This window comes from Pipistrellus hanaki (genome assembly GCF_964339955.1).
Source record: "Pipistrellus hanaki genome assembly, chromosome: 6".
Classification (NCBI taxonomy): domain Eukaryota; kingdom Metazoa; phylum Chordata; class Mammalia; order Chiroptera; family Vespertilionidae; genus Pipistrellus; species Pipistrellus hanaki.
Genome location: NC_140508.1, coordinates 66,515,038 through 66,538,699, shown reverse-complemented (window position 1 = coordinate 66,538,699; position 23,662 = coordinate 66,515,038). Strand labels below are relative to the sequence as shown.

Here is a 23,662-nt window from a genome sequence, read left to right as displayed (position 1 = left end):
AGCCCAGGCTGACAGGAACAGATTTAGGGAGACAGGCTCTGGCTAATGGGAGGAGGAAGAGCTGGACGACAAGGAGTGAGTGTCCTGTCCCTGAAGGTGCACCAAGGTCTACCACCACCCAAGAGCCAGTGCGGGGATTCAGACCTCCTGGGGGAGCAGGGTGGAGTGGACAGTCTCAAAGGCCTGCACAAGCCTGCATGGCCACGCCCATGAACATGTCTTGGAAAATGGATTTTGCTTCTTTGTTTGACCTTCATCTTCCTCAAGGACTCATCGAGGGTGTACTTTTGACTTCTGGTTTCTGGACAAGCCAATGGGCAAGAAAGACGGTTAGACTCAGGAAAGAGAGAGCTTGGAGTCACAAGACCTGGGTTCAAATCCCAGCTCTACCCCTTATAGGTGGGACCTTGGACAAGCCCCTTTACCCCTCTGAGCCTGTCGTCTCACTTGCAAAATTGCACATTAATGATGTCTCCTTCAGCGAGAAAGGCCAGGATGAAAGGAAATGATGCCGGTAACGGTCCTGGCGTGGACTTGAAGTAGCACTTAGTAGTGGTGAAAAGCACTGATTCAAATCTGGATTGAACCCTGGCCCTGGCTACTAGCTGTGCAACCTTGGACAAGTCATTTAACCTTGCTGTGCCTCATTTTCTCATCTGTAAACTGGGAAGGAAACTGCCAGCATTTTCCAGGTGAAGACCTGATCCCCGGAATGGAGTGGGGTGGGAGTATTTGGCTGTCAGCGGCCTCCCTTACTCCTTCCCCTAGAGCAGGGGTGGGGAACCTTTTTCCTGCCAAGGGCCATTTGGATACTTATAACATCATTCTCGGGCCATACAAAATTATCAACTCAAAAAATTAGCCTGCTATATTTAGTTAAACATTTAATGAACTCGCCCCTAATGCTTTGGCAGGGCCAGGCCAAATGATTTCCCGGGCTTATACAGCCTGCGGGCTGGACATTCCCCACCCCTGCCCTACAGCCTGCCTCCCCATCCCTCCCGGGGCAGCCAGCCGTACCTTCTGCACCACGATGATGGCCGCCTGCGTGTCGCTGTCCGTGGTGACCTTGAACACGTGGCCGCCGGTGCCGCTCTCCTCTTTGAGGTGATAAGTCATGTCCGTGTTCTCACCCACGTCCGAGTCCTCGGCCTTCACGCGTCCCACGGCGGTGCCGATGGGGGCCGACTCCTTAATGCTGAACTGGTACATCTCTGTAGGGGATACGGCTGTGAGCAGGGATGGGGGCAGCTTCCACCAGCTTAGGGGAGAGCGGGGGGGGGGGGGGAGGGAGACACACACACACACAGATGGGCTCCAGGGAGGGCGATGTCTGCAAGGGGCTCCCCGGTTGGCCAGGAAGGGGCTGGCAGAGGCATGTCCTCTGCAGAAATGCAGGAGACAGCGCAAAGTGGAGGATCCTAAATTGGACGCTGGGTTTACTTGCTGATTAAGTTGGGAATGTGCCTGCCGTTCTTTGGGCCTCAGCTTCCCCACCTGCCAGGGGAGGGTGAGAGAGGAGAACCATGGCCAAGGCTAACGTTCTGGGGTCAGTCCTGGCTGTGTAGTCCTGAACCTTGAGTCCCTCCTCTGTGGGTAGGAGTAACAGTGTCTCCCTGGCAGCATTGTGATCACCATGAACTTAGGTGCAATGCCTGCAATGTGCGTACTGCACTGCCTAGCCCACGGTAGCTACTTAGTAAATGGAACCAATTATATTAGAACAGGGAGGGTTTATGCTGATTTTTCTGTTGACACTGATTTCTGTGTATTTATTGAGCGGCTATGATGTCCCCGATGCAGTTTTAGGCACCGGGGTTTACAGCAACAAATAAAACAGACCAACATCCCAGTGCTCACAGTGCTTTCCTCTTAATGGAAAGAGAAGGACACTAAACACATCAGCGATACAGGCATGTGTCCGATGGCGATGGGTACGTGGGAGAAGGATGAAGCAGGGGGAGGGGGGAGGGCTGATGAGGGTGAGTGTGGGTGTTCCAACGGGGTGATCAAGAAAGGCTCCTCTGGGAAGGTGACATTTTTGCAAAACACCGAGCCGAGGAGATATTTGGGAAAGAGCATCCCAGACAGAGGAAACAGCAGGTGCCAAGGCCCCGAGGCGGGTGCAATGCCCGGGATGCTTGAAGAATGGCGAGATGACCATTGTGGCTACAGGAGCGAAGCAGACCAAAAACCAGAAGGAATGAGGTCAGACGGAATGCAAACAGCACCTTGTCCTCTCCCCGGAGCTGAGGGTGAGGGGAGGGTGATCTGCTAAATGACGGGCCAGAGCAGATGAAGCAGGGCCTGTGGAGGTGGGCGCTGTCTCTTGAGGTCCCCACACAGGTCTGGATAGCCCGTGTGTAAACTGGGTGCCTCTCATTCTCACACAGTAGCTGGTGGTGGTGGTGGTGGTGGGGGGAGTGGAAAGGGGGCGGCTCTCTCTCTCTAAGACACAGCTGACCATGCCACTTCCCTGCTTTAATCCCTCGCACAGTTCCCCCTGCCTCGGGGTGGAGTTGTGTAAGTCCCTTGGCTGGCCCTACCAGAGCTTGCTGCTGGATCCTACTGACACCTGCAGCCTCCCCCCCCTGCTCCCCCACCCCAACTCTAGCTTCAGCCAGGCGGCAGTCCTTGTAATTCCTTGACTATGACTTGCTCCGTCTCACCTCCGGGCATTCCGCTCAGTATTCTCCTCCCTGCCTTTGCCTCCTCAATTCCCACTCTCCCTGTAGTCTCACAGAATGTGGCCTCCTCAGGGAACACTCCCAGACCGCCAGGTTCTGCTCCTGTGTGCCCAGGGCCCCCAAGCTTATCCCAGTGTAAGGATTACCGTGTTTCCCTATTGCTTATTGCTCTCTGTTTATTCTCATATTTTCTCTCTCTCTCCCTTTCTCTCTCTCTCAGAGGGCAGGGACCACATCTCTTATTCATCAGGCATTCTCAGTACCTGGCAGAACACCAGACTGTCACATAAAAGAAATGTGTGAGTGACTAGTGAGTGAATGAATGAAAAGCAGCAGTGAGTTACCAGTATTGACTCCCCAGATTAACACAAATGAAATAATCTGATAATACAAAGAGCTAATGAGGATGTGGTACAATGGACACATGCATTTCTTTTTTTAAAAAAATATTTTTTATTGAGATTTCAGAGAGGAAGGGAGAGGGAGAGAGAGAGATAGGAACATCTATGATGAGAGAGAATCATTGATTGGCTGACTCCTGCACACCCTCTACTGGGGATTCAGCACGAAACCCAGACACGTGCCCTTGACTGAAATTGAACCTGGGACCCTTCAGTTAGCAGGCAGAGGCTCTATCCACTGAACCACAGTGGCATTTCTTCGTGGGGAAGAGAGTTTGGCTTTATTTAGCAAAGCTGAAGATGAGCATATCTCATGAGCCAGCTATTCTGCTCCTCTGTATGTTCACTGAGCCACGTGTGCAAAGTGGCATGATGAGCTGTGCAGCCATGTCCCAAGCAGCATCCTCTATAACAGCCTCGAAGGAAAACACCCCCAGTGTCCATCAGCAGTAGAATAGCGAGACTCCGGACTACGGTATAGCAATGAAAACGAATGAAGGACAGCTATAGGTAACAACAGATGATTCCATAAATGTAATTTCGAGAGGCAAATGGCATGACAAACACTTTGTATGGCGTGATCCCATTTAGGTAAGGTTAAAAGCAGGTGGAATGGAGCTCTGATGTTAGGAGATGCACTGACCCCAAGGAAAAGCGAGGCGATAGAGACCTCGAGCAGACAGATTCTGGTTAATTCTGGAGGAGGCGGGGGGGGGGGGCGGGAGGCAGGGGCGGGGTTATGATCAGGAGGGGGCATGTGGGGGTCCAGGGGTCCTGGTTGGTGGTTACAGGAGTGTCCGCTTTACACTGCTACTTTACATCCTTCTGTTTGTGTGCTTTATTTCCCGACAAAGAAATGCTAAAGATGGATGGAGAATGAATAAAGGGATGAATAAACAGGAGTTTTCCTGGGTCCTGGTGCCTTTCTTTTCTCTGCCCCACCCCTTCCAGCTCAGCGCTGGCACAGAGCCTGGCACAGCTGGCAGAAGACTGGGCGACTCGCACTCCTCTACCTGGTGCTTCGAAGCTTCCCCATAGAGGGTGGGGCTGGGCTCTGTGCCAGGCTGCCTGGTGACTGTGCCCACCGCTCCACGTCTGGGCTGAGAAGCCGCCGGCACACGCTCAGCTAAGGGATTGGATTCCCTTATCTCCTGGGGGTCAGTCCCCTGTGGCGGGGCCTAATGTGAGAGCAGCAGACCTTGAGTAATGACTCGCCAGATAGGAATCAGCCCGGCTCCCTGCGGCATTTAGTCTCTGCCAGGCTCCAGCTTCCCCGGCATAGCTCTTCGCCTGAGCCTGGGACAGAGGGGCTAGCTGGGCTGATGGGGAGGTGGGAGCCTGGGCCAGATAACCCCACCCTCTGCTGTGCCAGGAGAGGCAGAGAATGAGAAGGCCTCATAATTCAGAAGCACAGAGTCCTGCCCTCCCGGCTCAGAGGAGGGAAGACCTGCCACTCCAGACCTCAGGGTCTCCAGGCACAACTATGGCCCGTGGCCTGGGTACGGCTGCCGCCTCTTTGCATATCCCTAGGTCTGCCCCCACCCCTGTGCAAGCTGGGTCAGAGGCAGATCGTGTGCAGTAATCAGCATAGGGTGTGTGCAAGGGCCCTGAGGGGTTGGGTGGGTGGACAGATGGGAACTCCCCGCCGGCAGGAACCAAGGTGAGGGGTGAGGAGGTCACCGTGCTACTTGGATGTATGGGAAATCAGACAACTTTGGGGCCCTCCTCTGCACAAAGCATGATGGGAAGGGGTATGGGGCAAGTGGCTGGCTTGGGTGGTAGACAGACAGATAGATGGGAGTCCCTCTTTGGGTGGAAAGCCAAAAGGGAACTTGGGGTCAGTGGGCGGCTTGGCCGAGCTGACGGACAGATGCACAGATAGTGCCTCCTTCTGGGAAGGCCTTACTCACTCTGCGGGAAGCGGGGCGGGTTGTCATTGACGTCGGTGACCACGATGGTGACCGTCGTGGAGCCCGAGAGGCCACCCAGCTGGCCCGCCATGTCCGTGGCCTGGATCACCACCTCGTAGCGCTCCTGGCTCTCGCGGTCGAGGTCAGGCACCGCGGTCCGGATCACGCCTGTGGACGCGGCAGGGTGAGGCCCAGGATGCCCACATCGGCTGCCAGCTGATATGGAGACCCCTCCACAGGCACCGGCTGGCGCACTCAGGTTCAGCAGGGAGTGCAGAAGGCACAGTCCTGGCCACAGTCCAGGTGCAAGCTCAGCACACACACACACACACACACACTCACACAAATATGCTCACAAGCTCACACAGTGAACTCGCACTCTGTACTCCACACACTCACAACAGTGTCACACATACACACAGCTCAGCTTCATACATATATTCAAACACACACACACTTATATACAGACATAGTCACACACCTACTTTCAAACACACACATATAGTTTCAAACACACTCTCACCCATATAAGCATACACATCCATAATCACACACTCACACACAACACAAGAGTAACAGAATGGTCAATTTGGTTTACTGAAAAGAGGCATAGGGACTAGAACCTGCCACTGTGCGCCCCCCTCCCGGGACCTCAGATTCCCCATGTGAGGGTGACCCCTGCTGTTCCCTGTGTGAGCCTGGCCTGTGCCTGATGGCCTTTGTGCATGGCACTCCGCCCAGAGCCAGGCTCGGAGCCACAGCGTGGTGAGTGCTTAAGTGAACTGGACTCGCCCCCACCTCGGTGCACTCACTGTGGAGTCACACACTCGGTATGTCTCATCCACGCATGTGCTGCATACATGAGCACATATACATGGTCACATACACTCATGCACACTAACACACACTCATTCTCACTCCCCCTCCACGATGACATCATCCTGTGTCCTCAGAGCCCCAGGCCCTGGCCCCCAGCCTGGCAGCAGATTCTTTGTCCAGGCACCAGCTAATGGCCGAACAGACAACCCTTCAAGCGGTTAATGGATGCGGGGGTAGAGGGGCGCAGGAACAGGGTGACTGCAAGATGGCCTCTGCAGAGGGGAAGGCCGAGTTTCTTGTCTCTCTGCCAGTGGAGACGAGGGTGGAGCGGGGAGTCGATGAGGCGTTCAGAGCCTCCCCCCGTGACTCACTCCAACCTGCCGAGCACCAGGTGGTGACAGGTGGCACCCAAGGCCTGAGCGCCAGGTGGAGTCATGCACCAGCAGCCCCATGATGTGCCCCATAAAACCCAATCTCCGAGTCCTGATGTCCCCAAGCAGCCTCCAGACTCCAATAAAGGCAATGGGACGGGAGAGGAGGCTGCAGCGTGTGTCTGTGTGTTTGCGTGTGTAGCTGGGGAAACAGGGGGGAGAGGGGGAGGAGGGGAGGAGGGGTGGCCCTGTTTTTGTGGAACCACATGGAGAGATGGTCTGTGTATTCTCTCTAACAAAGGTCACACAGACCCCTTATACGTGGCCTGGAGACAGCTCAGGAGTCCCCCTGCTGACTTCTCTGTCAGAACAGGTCTCCCCGAGGAGAGGGGAGTCTTGGAAGCAGAGGATCTTGGGATCAACCCCCAATCTGCCATTTTTGGGCCATGTGACCTGAGCAAACCCCTCCACCTCTCTGAAACTCAGTTTCCTCATCGGTAAAGTGGGACAGCCTCCCTAGGGAACAGGATTCCCCCTCTCGGGGCACTATGGATGTTTTGGCAGGATAATTCACCTACTAGACGCCGTAACAGCACCCTCCCCACCAAACCCAAAAATGTCTTCAGACATTGTCAAATGGTCCTAAGGACACAGTCAGTTGAGAACCACGAGTGTAGGGTTTCATCTCATGAGAATTCCATGTGACAATGCCAGTCCCTACCATCGATGAGCATGTGCTCTGTACTAAGTACCTGAAGTGAACTGTCCCATTTAATCCTCCAGCACCCTAGGAGGAAGGTGCTGTGATTATCCTCAATTTACAGAAGGGGAAATGGAATCAGAAAGAGGCTAAGCACTTGACCAAGGCCTTACATGTAGAAGGCACACAGCCAGGATCCAAGCAGGAACTCCGGGCCCGCGTCCCTGCTCTGACCTGCTCTGCTGGCACGGAGTAAGGAAGGAGGGTCCCTACCCAGCCTGCCTTGCATTCCCTGCCACATGGCACCAGGGTAGGGCCCAGGCCTCCGATAGAGGGATGCCATTTATGTGGTCCTGTCTAAGCCCCTGGAACTTTCTTGCTCTTCTCAGTCCCAACCAGGAAAGCTGTTTTTTCAGTCAGGCAGCAAGTCCTTCTTGACGTAACCCCCCTATTCCTGCATCTCAACACTGATCATGAGGGGCTGTTGTTTCCTTTGCCTCGGGGGGGTGGGGTTGTGGAATGAGGGAAAGAGCAGAAGAGACAAGAGAGGAGAAGATAAAGAATGAAGGCAGCATAGAGGGAAAGAGAGGAGAGGAGAGAAGAGGACAGGAGGAGAGGACAAAAGGGGACCTGGGGAAAGAGATGGACAGAAACCCAGTGAGAGTCAGGAGGGAAAGAGACATGGAAAGGGACACACACACACACACACACACACACACACACACACGGAGACAGAGGCAGAGAAAGGGGCGGTGAAGGGCTTATAAAGACAGGAACAGAGGGGAGCAGTAGAGCCAGAGAGAAATCACACCCAGGAGGAGACAGTGAGAGAGAGAAAAATAGAGACAGTGAAACAGACCATAGTGAGGCAGAGGGATAGGAAGCGGTAAAAAGGTGGGGGCAGGGAGGAAAAGAGAGGGCAGATGGACAGGTGGACAGTGGAGGGGCCACCAGGCCAGAACAGGGGGGCCCTGAGTGAACCAGGTGGAAAGGCAGGGCCAGGAGCTGACCAGCTGAGCACTGTCTGCTAAGCTTTGGGCGTGTCACTTTGCATCTGGGCTCTCACCCATGAGCTTGTTTACAAAGAGCTCAGCAAGGGCTTGGAGCAGGGGTCCGGCTGAGGTCCGCACCTGTGGGTAAGGAGCCATGGGCACGGGGTTCGCCTCCTTGCTGGCCTTGCCACTTGCAGCTCCAGGAGAAATGAGGATATGCACTCTTCTCTTTTGGAAACTGGTGATGAAGCCTTGAGTGTATGATCAGGTGCCATCTCTCGGTGACTGGGAGGTGGGTACCCATGGTGCCTCTGGGCCCTGCCTCAGGGTTACCCTCCATGGTAGGTTGCTATGGTAACAGCTCCCAATGAACCATACCTCCTGGAATCCACAACCATGGGTCATCCCCTCCCACATGGACTCTGGCCTGGGCCACCTGACTTGCTGTGGCCAATGGGACATCAGCAAGTGTGACTAAGGCAGAGGCTTGATAAGCCATGTGTGCTGGGGCCTGTCCTCTCAGAACTGAGGCCACCAGACAATGCGAGGCAGAGGGACAGGAAGCAGTGAAGAAAGGTGGGGGCAGGGAGGAAAAGAGAGAGCTGATGGACAGATTGGCAATGAGGTGGCCATCAGGGGCTCACCACCCTGAGTGACCCCAGCAAACCACAGGATTATGACAAGTAATAAACCACTGCTGTTTTAAGCCAAACTATTTTGGGTCAGTCTGTTAGATAGCAGGAGATAGCGGATAGAGAAATTGAGTCCCCTGGCTCATGCATTTAACTGGGATCAGCTGCTGGAAGGCCCGCAATGGCCTCATGCCCTTGCCTGGCAGTTGGCCTGGCTCTGTGGTGTGACCTTCTCCATGCCCCAGCAGGCTGGGCCGGCTTCCTTTTATGGGGACCTCTGGACCACGTTCCAGGAGAGAGCGTGAAAGCTTCATGGTCTCTCAAAGCCCACTCTGGGAATTTAGAAACATCACTTCTGCCACATTCTATTGGACCCACCCAGGTTTAAGGGGTGGGTGGAATGGCTAAGCCACTCATTCTGAGGCCAGTGTAGGGATGGGAGGAGTTGACAACATCACTTTCTATCTACTCCATATGCCTCCTGGTGCTGGGAGAAGCATCTCTTGGAGGCTGGTGCACCATCAGTCCATGAAGTTGTTCTTGGAACCTTCTGACCCTGCAAATTCATTTATTAAACCCTTATTGAGGGCCTACTATGTGCAGGGGCTACAGAGTCAGATACGAGGTAGTGCAAAAAGAAGGGACTTTGAAGTCAGATAGATATGGCTTGAGATTTCTTTCCTTCTTTTACGTGGTATCTGACCTTGGACAAGCTCTTGGTTTCTCTGACCCTCAGTTTCCTATTCTGTAAAATGGGTGGGGATATCCAGTTGATAGGATTGATATCCTGTTGGGAGGATTAAATGAGATGAAGCTTCCAGCAGCAGGTCTGACATTTTGGGGATGCCTCACTGACCCCCGCCTCGGGTCCTGGGTTGGACGTCCCATAAATAACTTCCATATAGGCAGAAATCCACCCTGGCCCTCTTCACCACCTTATCTATAGGGTCTGGCATACAGTAGGTGTTCAGTACAATTCTGACTGCCCACAGACTCTCGGTCCCACCTCGTGGTGCCCTGGTGTGGCTGTCTATTTGTGTCTTGCTTCTCTGTTGGAACAAACGCCCCATGAGGGCAGAAACCAGATCTGGTTCCTCATCCTGATCCAGCATCTGGCACCTGGAAGTGCTCAGCAAAGACTAGTTTCATTCTTTCCCAGGAAAACGGACGTCTCTGGCCCACTGGGGAATTTTCAGCAGGTCCCTTCCAGTCTCTAAGCAAGTCCTTCTATTCTCATTGGGGCTGTGACGGGCGGGGCTGGCAATGAGAACGCGGCCACGGCTCCCTGCCGCCTTCTGCTCACCCCCAGTTCCAGCCGCTGTTCTCTCTGCCCTGTTGTCCCCTCCAAATGCTGCAGCAGGGGCCCTGGAACCCAGGTGATGCCTCATTAGACTGCAAATGCCATCCCTGTCGCCCCCGTGGGGGGCTTGCTGGCAGGCCTGGCCTTTAAAACACACATTAATTTCTCCTCCGGCACTGGGCTCTGTGGCACCCCGCCCCCTCCCGTCCCTCACACCTTCCTCTCAGGCCCGTTCGGGCTCTGCTCCCTGCTATCGGCACAGTGAGAACAGACTGTACCTCACAGCAGCTGCTAAATATAGACCCGCATCAGCGGAATATTCCTGGCTGGGGAGATGGAGCTGGGCTGGGAGAGGCACCGAGTGGCTCCTGCGGTGGGGCTAAAGGGAAGGGAGGACAAACACGGCCCTTCCTAGGAAGTGTCCACAGAGACCCTTTCAGGCTAAGCCAGGTGAGGGGCCCTCGAACAAGGACCCGGGGGCGCCTTCGCCTGCCTTGCCTGGTGCCCACTCTCTGGCTTCTTGGGGACTAACTCCTCCTGCCCTTCCAGGCTCCATGGCTCCCCCATGCCCCATCCTCCAGACCCTCTGCAGCGGGGCGTGCTCTTCCTCGGAACCCGGCCATCCTCCTTGGTCTCTTAGAGTCTGAGTTTTTACCTACCCTCCCCTGCCACCCCCCAGACTCAGACTTGGCCCTTCCCTTATTTCCATGTTTGTCTCTTCCTCCCCTCCCTGACAAAAGCTGGTAAATTCTAAGGGCTCCACCTCCTCAGGTTTTACCATCACCATCATTACCATCAGCATCATCTTCTTCATCCCCTTAGCTTCCATTTATGTACCAACTATTGCATTGAGGTCTTCATGCACTCACTGTTCCCTCAGCCTGCAAGCTCTCTCCTACATGCTGAGTGGCTCCCACCCTCACTTCATCCAGGTCTTTGCCCCTAGAAAGTCCTGACCTGATTTCTTCAGCTAAGTCTCTCCCTTACCCTGCTAGTACTCACGGCGTTATATTGTACGTTTATGTGCTTGTTTTCTGTATTCCCAACGTGAATAAACGCTCCATGAGGGGAGGCTCTTGGATTTGCCTACGGCTGTGTTCCCAGAGCCTGGAACAGAGCCGGGCATACAGCAGGCACTCCATAAAGAGTTGTTGAATGACTGAATGAGTGAATGAATGAACTCCATTGAATCCTCACAACAATCATGTGAGGTGGGTATTATTATCCCTCTTGTGGACATAGGGAAATCAAAGTCTACAGAACCCCAACCATGTTGGACCTTCAAGTCCATATTTCAGACAATCTGCTAGAGGTTCTAGATGTTTCTCTTCTCCTTTTCTCTCATCTTAAAGCCAGTATGGTTAAAACTGAGTTTATTAGCTCTGCACTGGATTGCAGTGGCCATCCACTAATTCCTCAGCATCTAGATAGTTTTCTTACTCCACCTTCCTCCCTCTGTGTCCCTGCCCATCTCAGGCTCCACAGCTAGGAACCCCTGGGTCCCCCCTCAATCTAGTCCCTTATAATTTCTAGGCCCCCTTCTCAGGATCGCACTCTCAGACTCTTTCCTCAGCACCACAACTAGCCCCCACAACCAATCCTACGTCATCTCTGGCCCCATAGCTAGATGAAGCAGGTGGAAGAGTCTGGGTGAATGCAGAGAAGGGCTGCAGGCTTTGGGGTTTGTGCTTCGGGGCTCTCTGCTGGGCACCCCACGCTCCTGGGTCTCCCTGAATTCAATCGCTGTTTCCGAGCCACGCTCTGTGGCAGCAGCCTGAGGGATCTTGTTAAAATGAAAACCTGAGCATGTCACTTCCCTGCTTCAAAGTCATCAATGAACCCACAGTGCTGGCGAGGAGGAGGAGGAGGGGAGCTGAGTTCCCTTGCATGTGGCTCTCAGGAGTGCAATCTGGTACATGCCAGCATTATCTAGCCGGATCCCTAATAAATCCATATGCTCCTTGACCCAGCTTTTCCCCTTCCCGAAAATTATCCTGCCGATAACCCCCGGCCCCCAGAATGATGTATGTGTGGGGTTACTCACTGTAGCATTATTCGTTGTAGCAGAAGATTGGAAAGAGCATAAGTGTCCATCAGGAGGGGACTGGTGAAACAAATTTTTGTGTATCCACAACAGCAGTTAAATAAAAGAATGGGAAAGCTCTTTATGTACTGATACACGGGATAATCTCCAAGATGTATTGGTAAGCAAAAAAGACAAGCAGTGTGTATAGTGTGTTATAGCTACCATTTGTGTAAAAAAAATAAATAAATAAAACAAATCCATGTACTTATTTTCTTGTACATGTATAGAATAGCTCTGGAAAGATACACAAGAAAATTACATTGGTTGCCTTGGAGACACAGACTGGGTAGCTGGGGAACTGGAAGGGGTAAAGAATTTCCACTAAATATCCATTTGGACTTTTTGAATTTTGAACCTTGACACATTTTCTATTTAAAAAATAGCGTAGTTTTCAAAAGAATGAGTCTAGAATCTTGTAGGGTCTACACACTGAGTGGCTTCCTTTGGGGCTGAAATTGTTGGGGGTGGGGGTAGGACGCACTTTCTTTTTTAAAACGTTTCTTAATATTCGAATGTTCTCTAAAATGTATTAGCTTTGCAAGGAGGAAAATAATAAGGATTTTATGTGTAAGAAAATACAATTATAACTGTGCTCACGGACTGGACTACTCAACCCTCTTTAAACACAACAAAACAAAAATACAAACAAAAACCCAAAATGCAAATCCATCAAATACCCGTCCCTTCCCCATTGCCCGGAGACTAAAATCCCAGCTCTCCAACCTGCTTACACGGCGCCATCAGGTCCCTGCCAGCCTCTCACATCACTTCTCAACACGCCCTCCCGGTCTCCAGTCGGCAGTTGCTTACAATTCCTCTCACGCCTCAGGCTGTTCTCTTCCTTCGAGCTGTGCCTGCTCCATGCCCTCTGCCTGGCATGCCCTTCTCCGAGTCTCCGTCTGGCCAAGACCTTCTCATCCTTTGGAGATGCCGCTACCACCTCCAGGAACCTTGTATCTTACATCTTCATTGTGCATATGCCTGTGGCCCTGTCCCAACCCGACTGTCACCCCCATGATAGCACTTGTCCCCTCCTATCCCAGGGACAGTGCCGGCCCCAATCCTGGAACTGGCAGCCACCCCCAGCGAGCCACCTGGGAGCCGCAGTCTCCTCCTTCTGGCCCCTCAGAGAAGGAGCCAGGCTCTGACCTCAGAGTGAAGGGGGGCATCATCTGGTGTGGTTGGAGGAGGGTCAAGGGCAGAGAACCTTTTCTTCCTTAACAGTGTGTTTCTGTCTTTCGTCTGATCCTTAAAGACTGCCATCTGAAGAGAGCTCTCCCAGGTGCTGAAAAGGTGTCCTCACCAGCCCACTATGACACACCTGCCTCAGTTTAGCTCCCAGGACAAGGGGCTGCTTTGCTCAGACCTCCCAAGTCCTTTCTGGGCGCCCACAGTGGGCTTTTTGTTTTCCTGCCAGTCCTGCAGGTGCCCTCCGCCCCATTCCTTTCTGTTTCTTCCTGTCTGGCTGCCCCTTTCCCCCTCCCTTGGGTCCTGGAGCTGGCAAAAGGCTTCCGTGTCCTCCATCCCACCCTCAGCACCCTGTGGTTAGAAGGCAGAGAGCACACAACACGGTGTGGTCCTCGGCCCAGGCCCACCCCTCTGGCCCCCACTTTGCGTCCCTCCTCTGGTCCCTCCAGGCCCCGCCCCTTGTTGGCCTGGCCCGGGCCCTCACCGGTCTTGGGGTCCACTGTGAAGTGGTGCTCTCCATCCAGCACGCTGTACACCAGCTGAGCGCTGCTGCCGTACGTCGGGTCATCCGCGTCCGAGGCCATCACCTGCATCACCGATGTGCCTGGGCCCGGGGGACCAAGCGATACAGGGGTCACCGGGGGCCGCTGAACTCATCCTCCCCACCTTTCCCTCCCCCGAAGGACTCTGGGAGAGGAGGCCCAGGCCAGGGAACAGCGAAACCAGGCCCCATCCCCTCACTGAGTCCCGACCTGCCTCCTGATCAAGGGCCTCCCTCGTGACTGGCACAAGGAACATGGAGTCAGACCTCTAGTCAAACCTCCGGTCCCTGGTTCCCAGCTGTGGGCCTTTGGCAACAGAAGGCAGCCCCTCTGAATCCGTTTCCTCTTCAGCCAAATGGGGGGATCCTAGTCCTTGGTTCATGAAGGAATGCATTCTAAACTCCAAGTTCAGAACAGCTCAGAGCTGTTGCTCAGCTCAGTGGGTGTGGTCATGTCATTGTCACCAGGGAAGGCCACAGCAGTCAGAGTCAGAGCTCGGACTGGAAACCAGGCACCTGGTTTGTACAGACTCTGTACTTCTCAAGGGAACTCTGCCTCCTTCCTCCCCATGCCTTCACCCCCCACTTCCCTCACCCCCCATTCTGTGGCAGGATGAGGGGCAGCTCAGAAGGACAACCAAGTTCACTGGGACTCGGAGGCCAGTGTCTGTCCCTTGGCCCCTGTGGACGGAGAACGGCATTGCCCAGCCTCCCCTTTGGGAAATCGTTGGCTGTGGGCCCTGGTGCCTTCCTTGCCCCTCCCCAGGCCCGGTGCAGATGGTCCCCACCCCCAGACACACACGCGCTTCTCCTCATGCTCCGCACGTAGGCTGCTGGGGAGAGTATAAATTGGATAAAAGTCCATCAAACAGTGGCAATTAAGTTATTGATTTTCGACGCTGCCTCATTAAACTGGGAGCTTCTCTCGGCCTGTCCCAGAGATGGCTCTAATTTGACATCATGTTCAATTTGACAAGAGCAGGGCTTGGGACGTGAGGCTGGACAGGTTGGGGGTTGAGGGTTAGGGTGGGAAGGAAGGGTTTAAGGGGGGGGGACAGAAAAGCCATCTGGTCTCTCTGAACCTTTTCAGGAAGGAGGGGGTGAGGTGAAAGACCCAAGAGGGAGGCGAGGGGGCCTAGGATATGACCCAAGGGGGATAAGACTCAGACCTCCCTGCAAGGAGATGCCCTCTTCTGAGTGTCATGCTGGTGAGGGGAAGAGGCCAGGGCCTCCCGGGGTTCTGAGTGGGGTCCTCCTGGGCCTGGGCTCGGCTCTCTGGGCCAGTAGGGCAGTGTGCTGGGAGGGGAGGCCAGCTCACTGCCTGGCTAATGAAGGAGGCTTTGGAAATGCTACTGCAGCAATTCTGCTAAGCCCAGCCTCTCCGCCTCCAGCCCGGGGCCCTCCATCATTCCAGACAGACACGTGTATTTATTTTTCACTCTTTTGCATTTCTCATTTCCCTCTCCCGCCCTCCCGCCCACAAGCCTCCTAAGCCTGCTCTGCAATGCGCCTCTTTCTTTGGTGGCTCCAGCTCCACGCCATCCATGCCAGAGTTCCCGGGAGAAGCTGGGGAAGGGGTCTGGGCAAACCCCCTCCATCCTGGTGCTCGGTGCTCAGGGGTTTCCTGCTCAGGGCCAAGAGCACGGTCCCAGGCACCTCCACCCCACTCTACAGAGAGGAGAGAGGAATAAACTATTGAGTACCTATTACACGCCTGGCTTCACCAGCCACTTACATTCATCATCTCTAATTCTCAAGGCATCTCTTGAGAGGCGGAATGGGCCCCTCATAATTACAGGTGAGGAAACAGGCAAAAGAACAGAAAAGACGTGACTGAAGGCACAGACTGAGGAAGGAGTGAGATTTGACCTCAGGGTACTTGGAGGCCGAAGACCTTCTGGTTGTCAGAGGCAGCATCGGCACGGTGACTCTGGGGATGGTGGCCTGGTGAATCACAATCTGTACGACTCCGCCACTTATTACCAGTTTGACTTTGGCTATAGCACAAAACCATTTGTACCTCAATTTTCTTATTTGTGAGATTAGGGTGATAGTACTACCAAGCTCTTGGGATTGGTTTGAGAATTCAAATAGATTTCAATTTTTCAGCACAGAGTGTCTGGCCCATGCTAAGGACTCAATAAATGCAGGTTGTTGCCGAGTCAGGAGGCACTGCATGCCAGTACACAATGGCACAATTACGCCCCCCCTCGTGGGCATACTGAGATGGAAGATGATACATAAAGCATCAGGCTCACGGTGGGTGCTCAATAGATACTGGCTGTTGTAACTGTTATCAGAGAGGGTCCCCTTGTCCCTCCCCTCTGCATGTTTCCCTCCACCCTCTGGGCAAGTGGCTCCCCATGGATATGGCTGACTTCTCTCTCTCCTTCTCTCTCTCTCTCTCTCTCTCTCTCTCTCTCTCTCTCTCTCTCTCTCTCTCTCTCTCTCTCTCTCTCCCTGGCTGCATCCCAGGGATTCCCACGGGGATGATAGAATCATTTCCCCAATCTGGGATTCTTTATTGCAGCCATTACAGTTAATGCCAACATGTGGGGATAGTGAAGGGTCAGTGATTCACAACTGGTTCCCCAGGACCCACACCCCTCCTAGCTTCTTCACAAGTCAGCAGCTCCCCAGAACTGACAGAGGGTGCCAGGCTGGTAGTTGCTGGGGGACCACCTTCAGGTCATCCCTTCTAGGTTCAGAAGCCTGCAGTTTACAATGCACCATTAAGTCCACTCCCTCCTACAGTCCTCACGCCCTCTGTGATGTGATGCAGTGGTGTGCTGGTTTATGTTTAACCATCAGCTCCAGGGGGTGGAGGGGCGGGAAGGAATGCCCTACTTTGTAGTGTTGGCTGATTTTCATGGTGTAAATACTCCCACCATGGCCCATTTCAAGCTACCAATGTGATATCAAGAGGCTCACAAAACTTCTGAAGATCAATACTTGGCTCTTGTGAGCTGATATGAGATGGTTCCAGCAGAATCCTGCACCATTCCCATTTTACAGATGAGAAAACTGCTATGCATAGTGAAGAGTGAAAATGTCACATTAATAATGAGTAAACATGAAACCCATCATTATATATCATTATTCGATGATAATGACATGTTGTGCTTATTGAATGCTTCTCATTGGATATTGGTAAACCCTGTGTGTTTATTATCTTATGGGATTTATATAATAAAGCCTTGAATGAAGTAAGCTCTATTAAAATTTCCACTTTACATCTGAGGAAATGGAGGCCAAATAAAGCAATGAAACACTGTGTGTCTTAATTCATTCATTGGTGAAATGAGGGTGATAGTACTACCAAGCTCTCAGGATTGTTCTGAGAACTCAGATTTCTATTTTCAGAACTAAGGACAGTATCTGGCTAAATTCACCTGGCAAGGACATACGAAAGGCAGGATTCAAACCCAGGTTGACCTGATGTCAAAACCCACATGTATCCTACCCCAATAGCTAGTTAAATTCAATTCCAGACTTCCAGAAGCTAGGATGAAGTGTCCCCTGTCCATGGTGCTGCCAGCCAGCCCTTCTGCTACCTAGGCTGGCATAGGAAGGGTTGCCAAAGTGATTCTTGGACCAACAGCACCTCAGCGCCCAGGGTTCCATGTGGAATGTTAGATGTAGAAAGGCCGGTCCTGGGAGAACACAGAAACCAGTGGTTCTCAGCTTGGCTGCACATGCTAACCTCTTAGGAGCTGTAAAACAAAGAGGGTGCTGAGCCCCACCCCAGACCAATTCAGTAAGACTGAATTGGGGTGGAGCACAGTAAGAATCTCTTGGGGTGGAGCACAGGCAAAGTACTCTCTTGGGGTGGAGCACAGTGATTCTAAAGAGAATCCAAGGCTAAGAACTGATGCCCTAGACACAATCCCTGACTGAACTGGTGAGGAAACGGAGTCACAAAGAGGCTGAGTGACTTTCCCCAGGTTACATCTTAGTGTGTGGAAGGGAGATATTCAGACCTGCTCTGTGTAGCTAATGTCACCCTCCACGACTCACTGTGCCTGTGCTGAGGCTGACACCAGAAGGGAGCAGCAAGGATGACGCTGGGTTCCTCCCAGGCAAAATCGGCAGGAGAAGTTAGACATCCTGGGAAGACATGCCCCTCACACCTCCATGGAAACAGTATGGGCTTTGGCACCAGAGAACCTTGGGTTCTAGTCCCACCACTTCTTCACTCTGTGCCTTGGTCAAGTCTTGCCTTCTGTTTGATCTGTTTCCTTGCCTGAAATGTGCAGAGATGCTATGAGGATTAGAGTGATGGATTTAAGTACCTGGGGAAGCCGGGCATGTAGTAGGTGCTCAATCAGAGTTACTCCCTTCACCTCTTTGTCTGGTCAGAAGGTCTCTGGGCCGTGTCTTTGGCCATGAGTAGGATATCCCAGAGCACCAGTTTCAGGAGGGAGGGGGCTTGCCCACCCTCATCTCTGGTTGACCTGGGTGGTTCTGACATAGCTCCTCATGGAGTCAGAATTGCAACCCATGTCTTGTCTCCCAGGCCAGAATTATTTCCTTTCTTATCACTTAACCTTTGCTATTATGGGGTTCAACGGAGACCCAAACTTGTGCTCCAGGGCCCTCAGAAGAAGCCCCAGGTGGCTCAGGGAGGAGGAAGGAGGTATGGGGAGTGGAGCTCAGGGATTGAAGACATAAACTCTCACTCTAGCCCTGTCCTCGGGTGTGGAAAAACCGTCTGAGCTAACTGGGCCTCAGTTCCCCTTCTGTGAAATGGAGATAAGGCTTTATCCTCCCTGCCTCACCGGATGAGGGAGACGCCATAATGAGATGAAAGAGATGAAACCCTTTGGAAAAGAACGGAGTCCTCCATGGAGATGACCGAGTGTCATTATTATGAAGATGTTTGTAATTATGATTATCCTGCCTCCTCCTCCCTCCCTGCACTTCCCTGCTGGGCCTGGGAAACCCTAGGCTCACATTTAGCTTCTCAAACATTTATAAAAAATGAGTCCCACCCCCTGCTGCTGCCAGAACTGCTCGGAATGCTTTCTATTAAAAATTAAAAACCACTTGTCAAGTCCCTGGGAAGGCTCAGATTACACAGGAAACAAGGCCTTTCTCAAACTGCCCCCCTTCACCCCCCCAGCTCCACCTTTGATCATCACTTATAATGCACTTGCTGGGCTGGCCCCAAACCGGCTTCCGCTGCCCAGCCAGGGCAGCCTAATGCAGATGAATGATGCCTTGGAGATGCGGGGAACTGACTGCCCAGGAGGGGGAGGTCACAGCAGGGAGGGGGAGGAGGCAGGCCCAGGGACGACTGACAGAGAACGTGGCACAAAGTGATGGGACAAGAAAGTGGGTCAGAGACAGAGAGACAAGGGACAGAGGGGCAGAGATTCAGAGAGATGGACAGAGAAAAAGTGGGAAGACAGAGATACCCAGACGCAGAGGGAGAAATGAGGACAGAGACAGAGAGGTGAGGTTTGGGGAGGCAGAGATAGAAGTGGGACAGAGACCGTGTGACAGAAAGAGGTAGAAATACAGAGATAAAGTTGGAAAGTCAAGTTATATAGAAGCAGAGACAGACGGAGACCCATATGAAGCAGGAGGAGAGTAGGAGAGAGTGGGAAGGGGATAAGAAGAAAGGAGAAGAAAGGAGATTTTTGGCTTGATGGGGTGAGGCCTCCGCCCCCCCCCTCCCCCCCCCCCCCCCCCCCCGGCCCATGTCACAAACATTTCTCCAGAGTCTCCAGGGGACTCCAAACACTGTCCCCTTACTCTTTCTCTGCTCATGGGTCCCAGCCATGAACTCAACCGTGTAGGCAATTGGTGTGTGTGTGTGTGTGTGTGTGTGTGTGTGTGTGTGTGTGTGAGAGAGAGAGAGAGAGAGAGAGAGAGAGAGAGTCCAAGCCATCCCCCAGAGAGAAAGGTCTCTCCTGCCACCCTAAATTGAGACCAGTACACCCTTCGGTTGTCTCCACATTTAAAGGAGGCGCTCGGTTAAGTTGTCTGGTGACATTCTAAGTTTCTGCAAGAGCATCCCTCTGCCAGTTGCAGAAAGCGAACATTTGTCTTTGCTTATAATTCAGTTCCATCCAGTCCCCCAACACCCACAGAGCCCCCTTTGTGTGCTGGGTCCTTGAGGGCAGGATGGCGGCTCTATCACCTTTGTACCCCCTGCCACAGTGGGCACAGGGCCTGGCACAGGGAGTGTGCTCGTGCCTGTTGAGCGATTTGTTGATGGAAAAGACAGAGATAGACACTGGTACACTCCTTCCTGTCCGGATCACCGGGGCTGCGGGGCGCTCCTGAGGGCCAGGGCCTCTGCTCCTCGCTGCCACCTCTTCCCAGCAGAAACCTCCTGTCCCGTCCCCCTATGCCCATCCCCATCCGGGTGGAGAGAGCCAGTGCCGTTGCTAGGCAAGGAGATATTGCACATATAGATCTTCCTGGACTTTAATTAAAAACATCTTTAGAAGTTGTCTCTGCAGAGGCCAGCGATTGATTCTTGGCTTGGGCCTGAGGGCTGCTGAGCTGCACTCTCTCGGCTGCAGATGGGACACTCGGAAGCTCCCAGCCTGCTGCTATCCTCCCCAATGGGGCCCTGGGGAACACGCTGCCTCCTGCCCTCCCCCGTCCTCTCTGCCCCAGCACTGGATTCAGCAATCAGACAGTACGCGATCCCAATGTTATTCCTCTCCCTCTCCTGAACCTCAGTTTCCTCAGCTGTAAAACGGAGGTGTCAACACTTAACCCAAGAGAGTACCCGGGAGGGTGACATGAGATGAGGGCTGGGAAAGAAGTGCTTTGCCAGCTAAAGAAACAGTCGTGGCAGTTTGTGAGGCCGGCCAAGGGAAGTCGCTCAGAGTCTGGTTTCAGGGTCTGGCTCTAGTTCTTCCCCTGGAACCTCAGGCAAGTTACTTTATCTTCCTCTAAATTTATTTCCTCCCTGGTAAAACGAGGACAAATAATATCTGCCTTGTTTGTCCCCCAGGATTGTGAGAATCAAGGAAAATAGCTCCGTGAAAGCAGTCTTGGCTGATAGCTATTATTTAGTGAGCATCCCAGTGCAAACTCGCCTACAGAACAGTCTTTCCCCATCTATTAGAGATGCTGCACGCAGAGGAACGGGAACTCATTGTGGCAGGGCCCCTGCCCATCTGCGGAGCCCCAGTTCCACGGTCCAGCGATGTCAAGCCTATGGCGCATAAGCCACCACGTCCTCCTGCCTCTGCTCACGGCAGACATCACTAATCAGTTGCGGCTTCCTTTTCTGCTGAGCCTGAACGAACCTGCAGACTCCTTCTTCACACAGCCCCACAGTCACTACCAATTGATTAGGGTTGTCACCAGAAATGAAACGGATCTGCCACCACTTCGAGGTCAGCAGCCGTGTCGCGCTTCTCTTTGCACCCCCACATAGTGGGCATGGGTCTGTGTTTAATTGAATTGAAAGCAACCTCTTATTTCTTTATCCCCTTGGGGCTCTATATAAAATAGATGCTAATAAATGTTTGCTAAGTTGGGTGACTCATAGTTGCAACCTCTACAGGGCCAAGTACATGGGGGTCCTTGTATAGAACGGGTGCTAATAAACATTCGTGGGTTTAATTCAATTACTTATCTTTATGTCCCCGGCAGTGCCCAGAATAAAGTAGTAGCTAATAGATGTGTGTTGGATTGAACTTCCCATTTCTGTATCCTCAGCAGTGCCAAGTATATTGTCTTGTACAGTTGGCATTAGTAAGTAGGTGGGGTGGAGCTGGGCACAGGAGCCCTATGAAATACTCTTGCTGCCCACGGGTCAGGTCTGACACTCTGGGGAAGGGGGCTGGTGCCCCGACATCAAGGGATTATCTAGTCCAATTCTTCTCCTCAAAACTTGTTAATTTCGTCCAGCCTGAAGCCTGAAATGTCCTGTGTGTGTGGATGACTTTCAACATTGTGTCTCTAGCCCCGATCTTGTTCCTGACCTTCAGACTCAGAGACCCAACTCCACTCAGATTTCTGCGGACATCTCCATCCTAACCTGACCAGTAACAAATTCTTAATTTCGCACTGGGAACCTGCTCTTTTCTGGAGCATTCCCAACCTCAGCAAAGCAGCTGCATCCATCCAGAGGCTCAGACCAAAAACATCATCCTTGTCTCATCTCTCACTCCCCACATCCAATCCCTCATAAACCCTGCTGGCTTTACCTTCAACATCCACCCATAAACCTGTATCTTCTTACCGCCTACACGGGGCCAATTCACCATCACCTCTTGCCCGCAGGACTGCAATTGCCCCCTCACTAATCTTCCCATTTCCAACCTCGCTTCCTACAGCCTATTTTCAACATGGTGGCCAACACTCATCGTGTAAGTATGTAAGCTGGGTCATGTCACTGTTCTACTCCCTATCTCTCTCAGAGTGCAACTAAAAACCTTTCAGTGGCTGCAGAGTCCTAAGCGACCCTGCCCTGGTACCTCTTCTGATCTCGTTGGACACTCTCCTCCTCCCTTATTCCTCTCTTCGCCCACACTGACCTTCTTGCTATTCCTCAAACAAGACAAACACACTCTGCCTCAGGACCTTTGCATTTGCTGTTCACAATCTGGAACATTCTTCCCCCAGTGTAGTGTTTCTCCAAGTGTGGTCCCTAAACTAGCAGCATCACCTCAGGATTTGTTTTAAAAGATGCGCACCTTTCTAGTAGCCCAGTCCTACTGAATCAGAAAGCCTGGGGGGAAGGCAGCCATCTGTGTTTTGCCCTTCAGGCAATGTGGACGCACAATACAGCATGAAAACTACTGTTTTACATGGCTTCTTGGCTCACTCCCTTGGTTCCTTCAGATCTTTGTTCAAATGTCATCTTAAAAAAGAAGGGCTGCCTTAGTCGGTTTGGCTCAGTGGATAGAGTGTCGGTCTGCGGATTGAAGGGTCCTGGGTTCAATTCTGGTCAAGGGCACATGCCCTGGTTGTGGGCTAGACCCCCATGCAGGAGGCAGCTGATGGATGATTCTCTCTCATCATTGATGTTTATATTTCTCCCTCTCCCTTCCTCTTTGAAATATCTATATCTATATCTATATCTATATCGATATCGATATTGATATAGATATAAAGGCCTTCCCTAACTCTCTCTAAAATAGCACTCTCCCAATACAGGGTGGGACACAAGTAGGTTTGCAGGAACACAGAAACACAGAATTTATTGTTTTCTTATTTATTAATTACATCTACTTTTGTCCCACCCTGTGTAATTCCCAATCCCCTATTCTTTACAGCACTTATGCCACTGGGAATATAATATATTGGCTTGTTTATTTGTTTCCTGACTCTCTCCCTGCTCTATGCACAGGCTTCCTAAGAATCCCCAGTGCCTGGCACAGAGCAGGCCCTCAATAAATATCTGTGGCATGAACGAAACCCCTCAATGCTCAGAACAAAACTTGGGGGCCCAGAACGGGGCAGAAACCTGGCCAAGGTCATGAGGAGAGCCAGGCCTCCTGACTCAGCTGCAGGACCTGTTCCGGGGCTCGGTTGGGCTGGCGTGCCCCTCATTGGGAGGGAGCAGAAGCGTGGCGGCGTGTGGGAGGCCCCCGGCACACTCTCCTTCCCTTTTAAGCTGTGAGTGGTTTAATGTGCGAGCTCTGCTGCCTTTCATGTCCCAATCTGCGTCCCTGCTCCTTCTGATCTCCGGAGCTGCCCGGACCCGGTGCCGCGTGTCCGCCCCGCCCCCGTTGGCCCAGAACAGGAGGCTCGGTAATTGTGACTGATTTTCAAAGCCGCCTGGAGTTTCCGCAAGCGCCCGGTGTCAGATTCGCTTCCCCTTCAAAAAGTTGCTCAAATAAAATAAACGCGTTTAATTTCTGCCTCTTCCCGCCCCCTCCTGGGGTCCCTGGCTGGCTGAGTCCCCTGCCTGACTTTCTCCCCCGAGTGGAATGTCAGAGTGAGTGGCTGGGAGAGGGAGGTGAGGCAGGGCTGGGGCTCCTTAGATCCGTGCTTGTGAAGTTGGGGGCTGGCTCTTGCCTCGTACTGGCTGGGCGACCTTGAAAGAGTCCTTGCCCTTCT

The 23,662-nt window shown here is 52.7% G+C and overlaps 1 protein-coding gene across 2 annotated transcripts in view; it reads right to left on the bottom strand.

Moving 5' to 3' along the window:
- Positions 1-23,662, bottom strand: part of CDH22 (cadherin 22) — a 123,413-nt gene that overhangs the window by 31,622 nt on the left and 68,129 nt on the right. The window contains exons 4-6 of one of the 2 annotated variants that reach the window (XM_084886954.1): positions 13,571-13,690; positions 4,999-5,166; positions 1,021-1,214 (exon numbers count right to left, since the gene is read on the bottom strand). In XM_084886954.1, coding sequence (XP_084743080.1) covers positions 1,021-1,214; positions 4,999-5,166; positions 13,571-13,690 — 482 coding nt within the window. The remainder of the gene's footprint in view (positions 1-1,020; positions 1,215-4,998; positions 5,167-13,570; positions 13,691-23,662) is intronic. The other variant, XM_084886955.1, reaches the window with a different exon arrangement.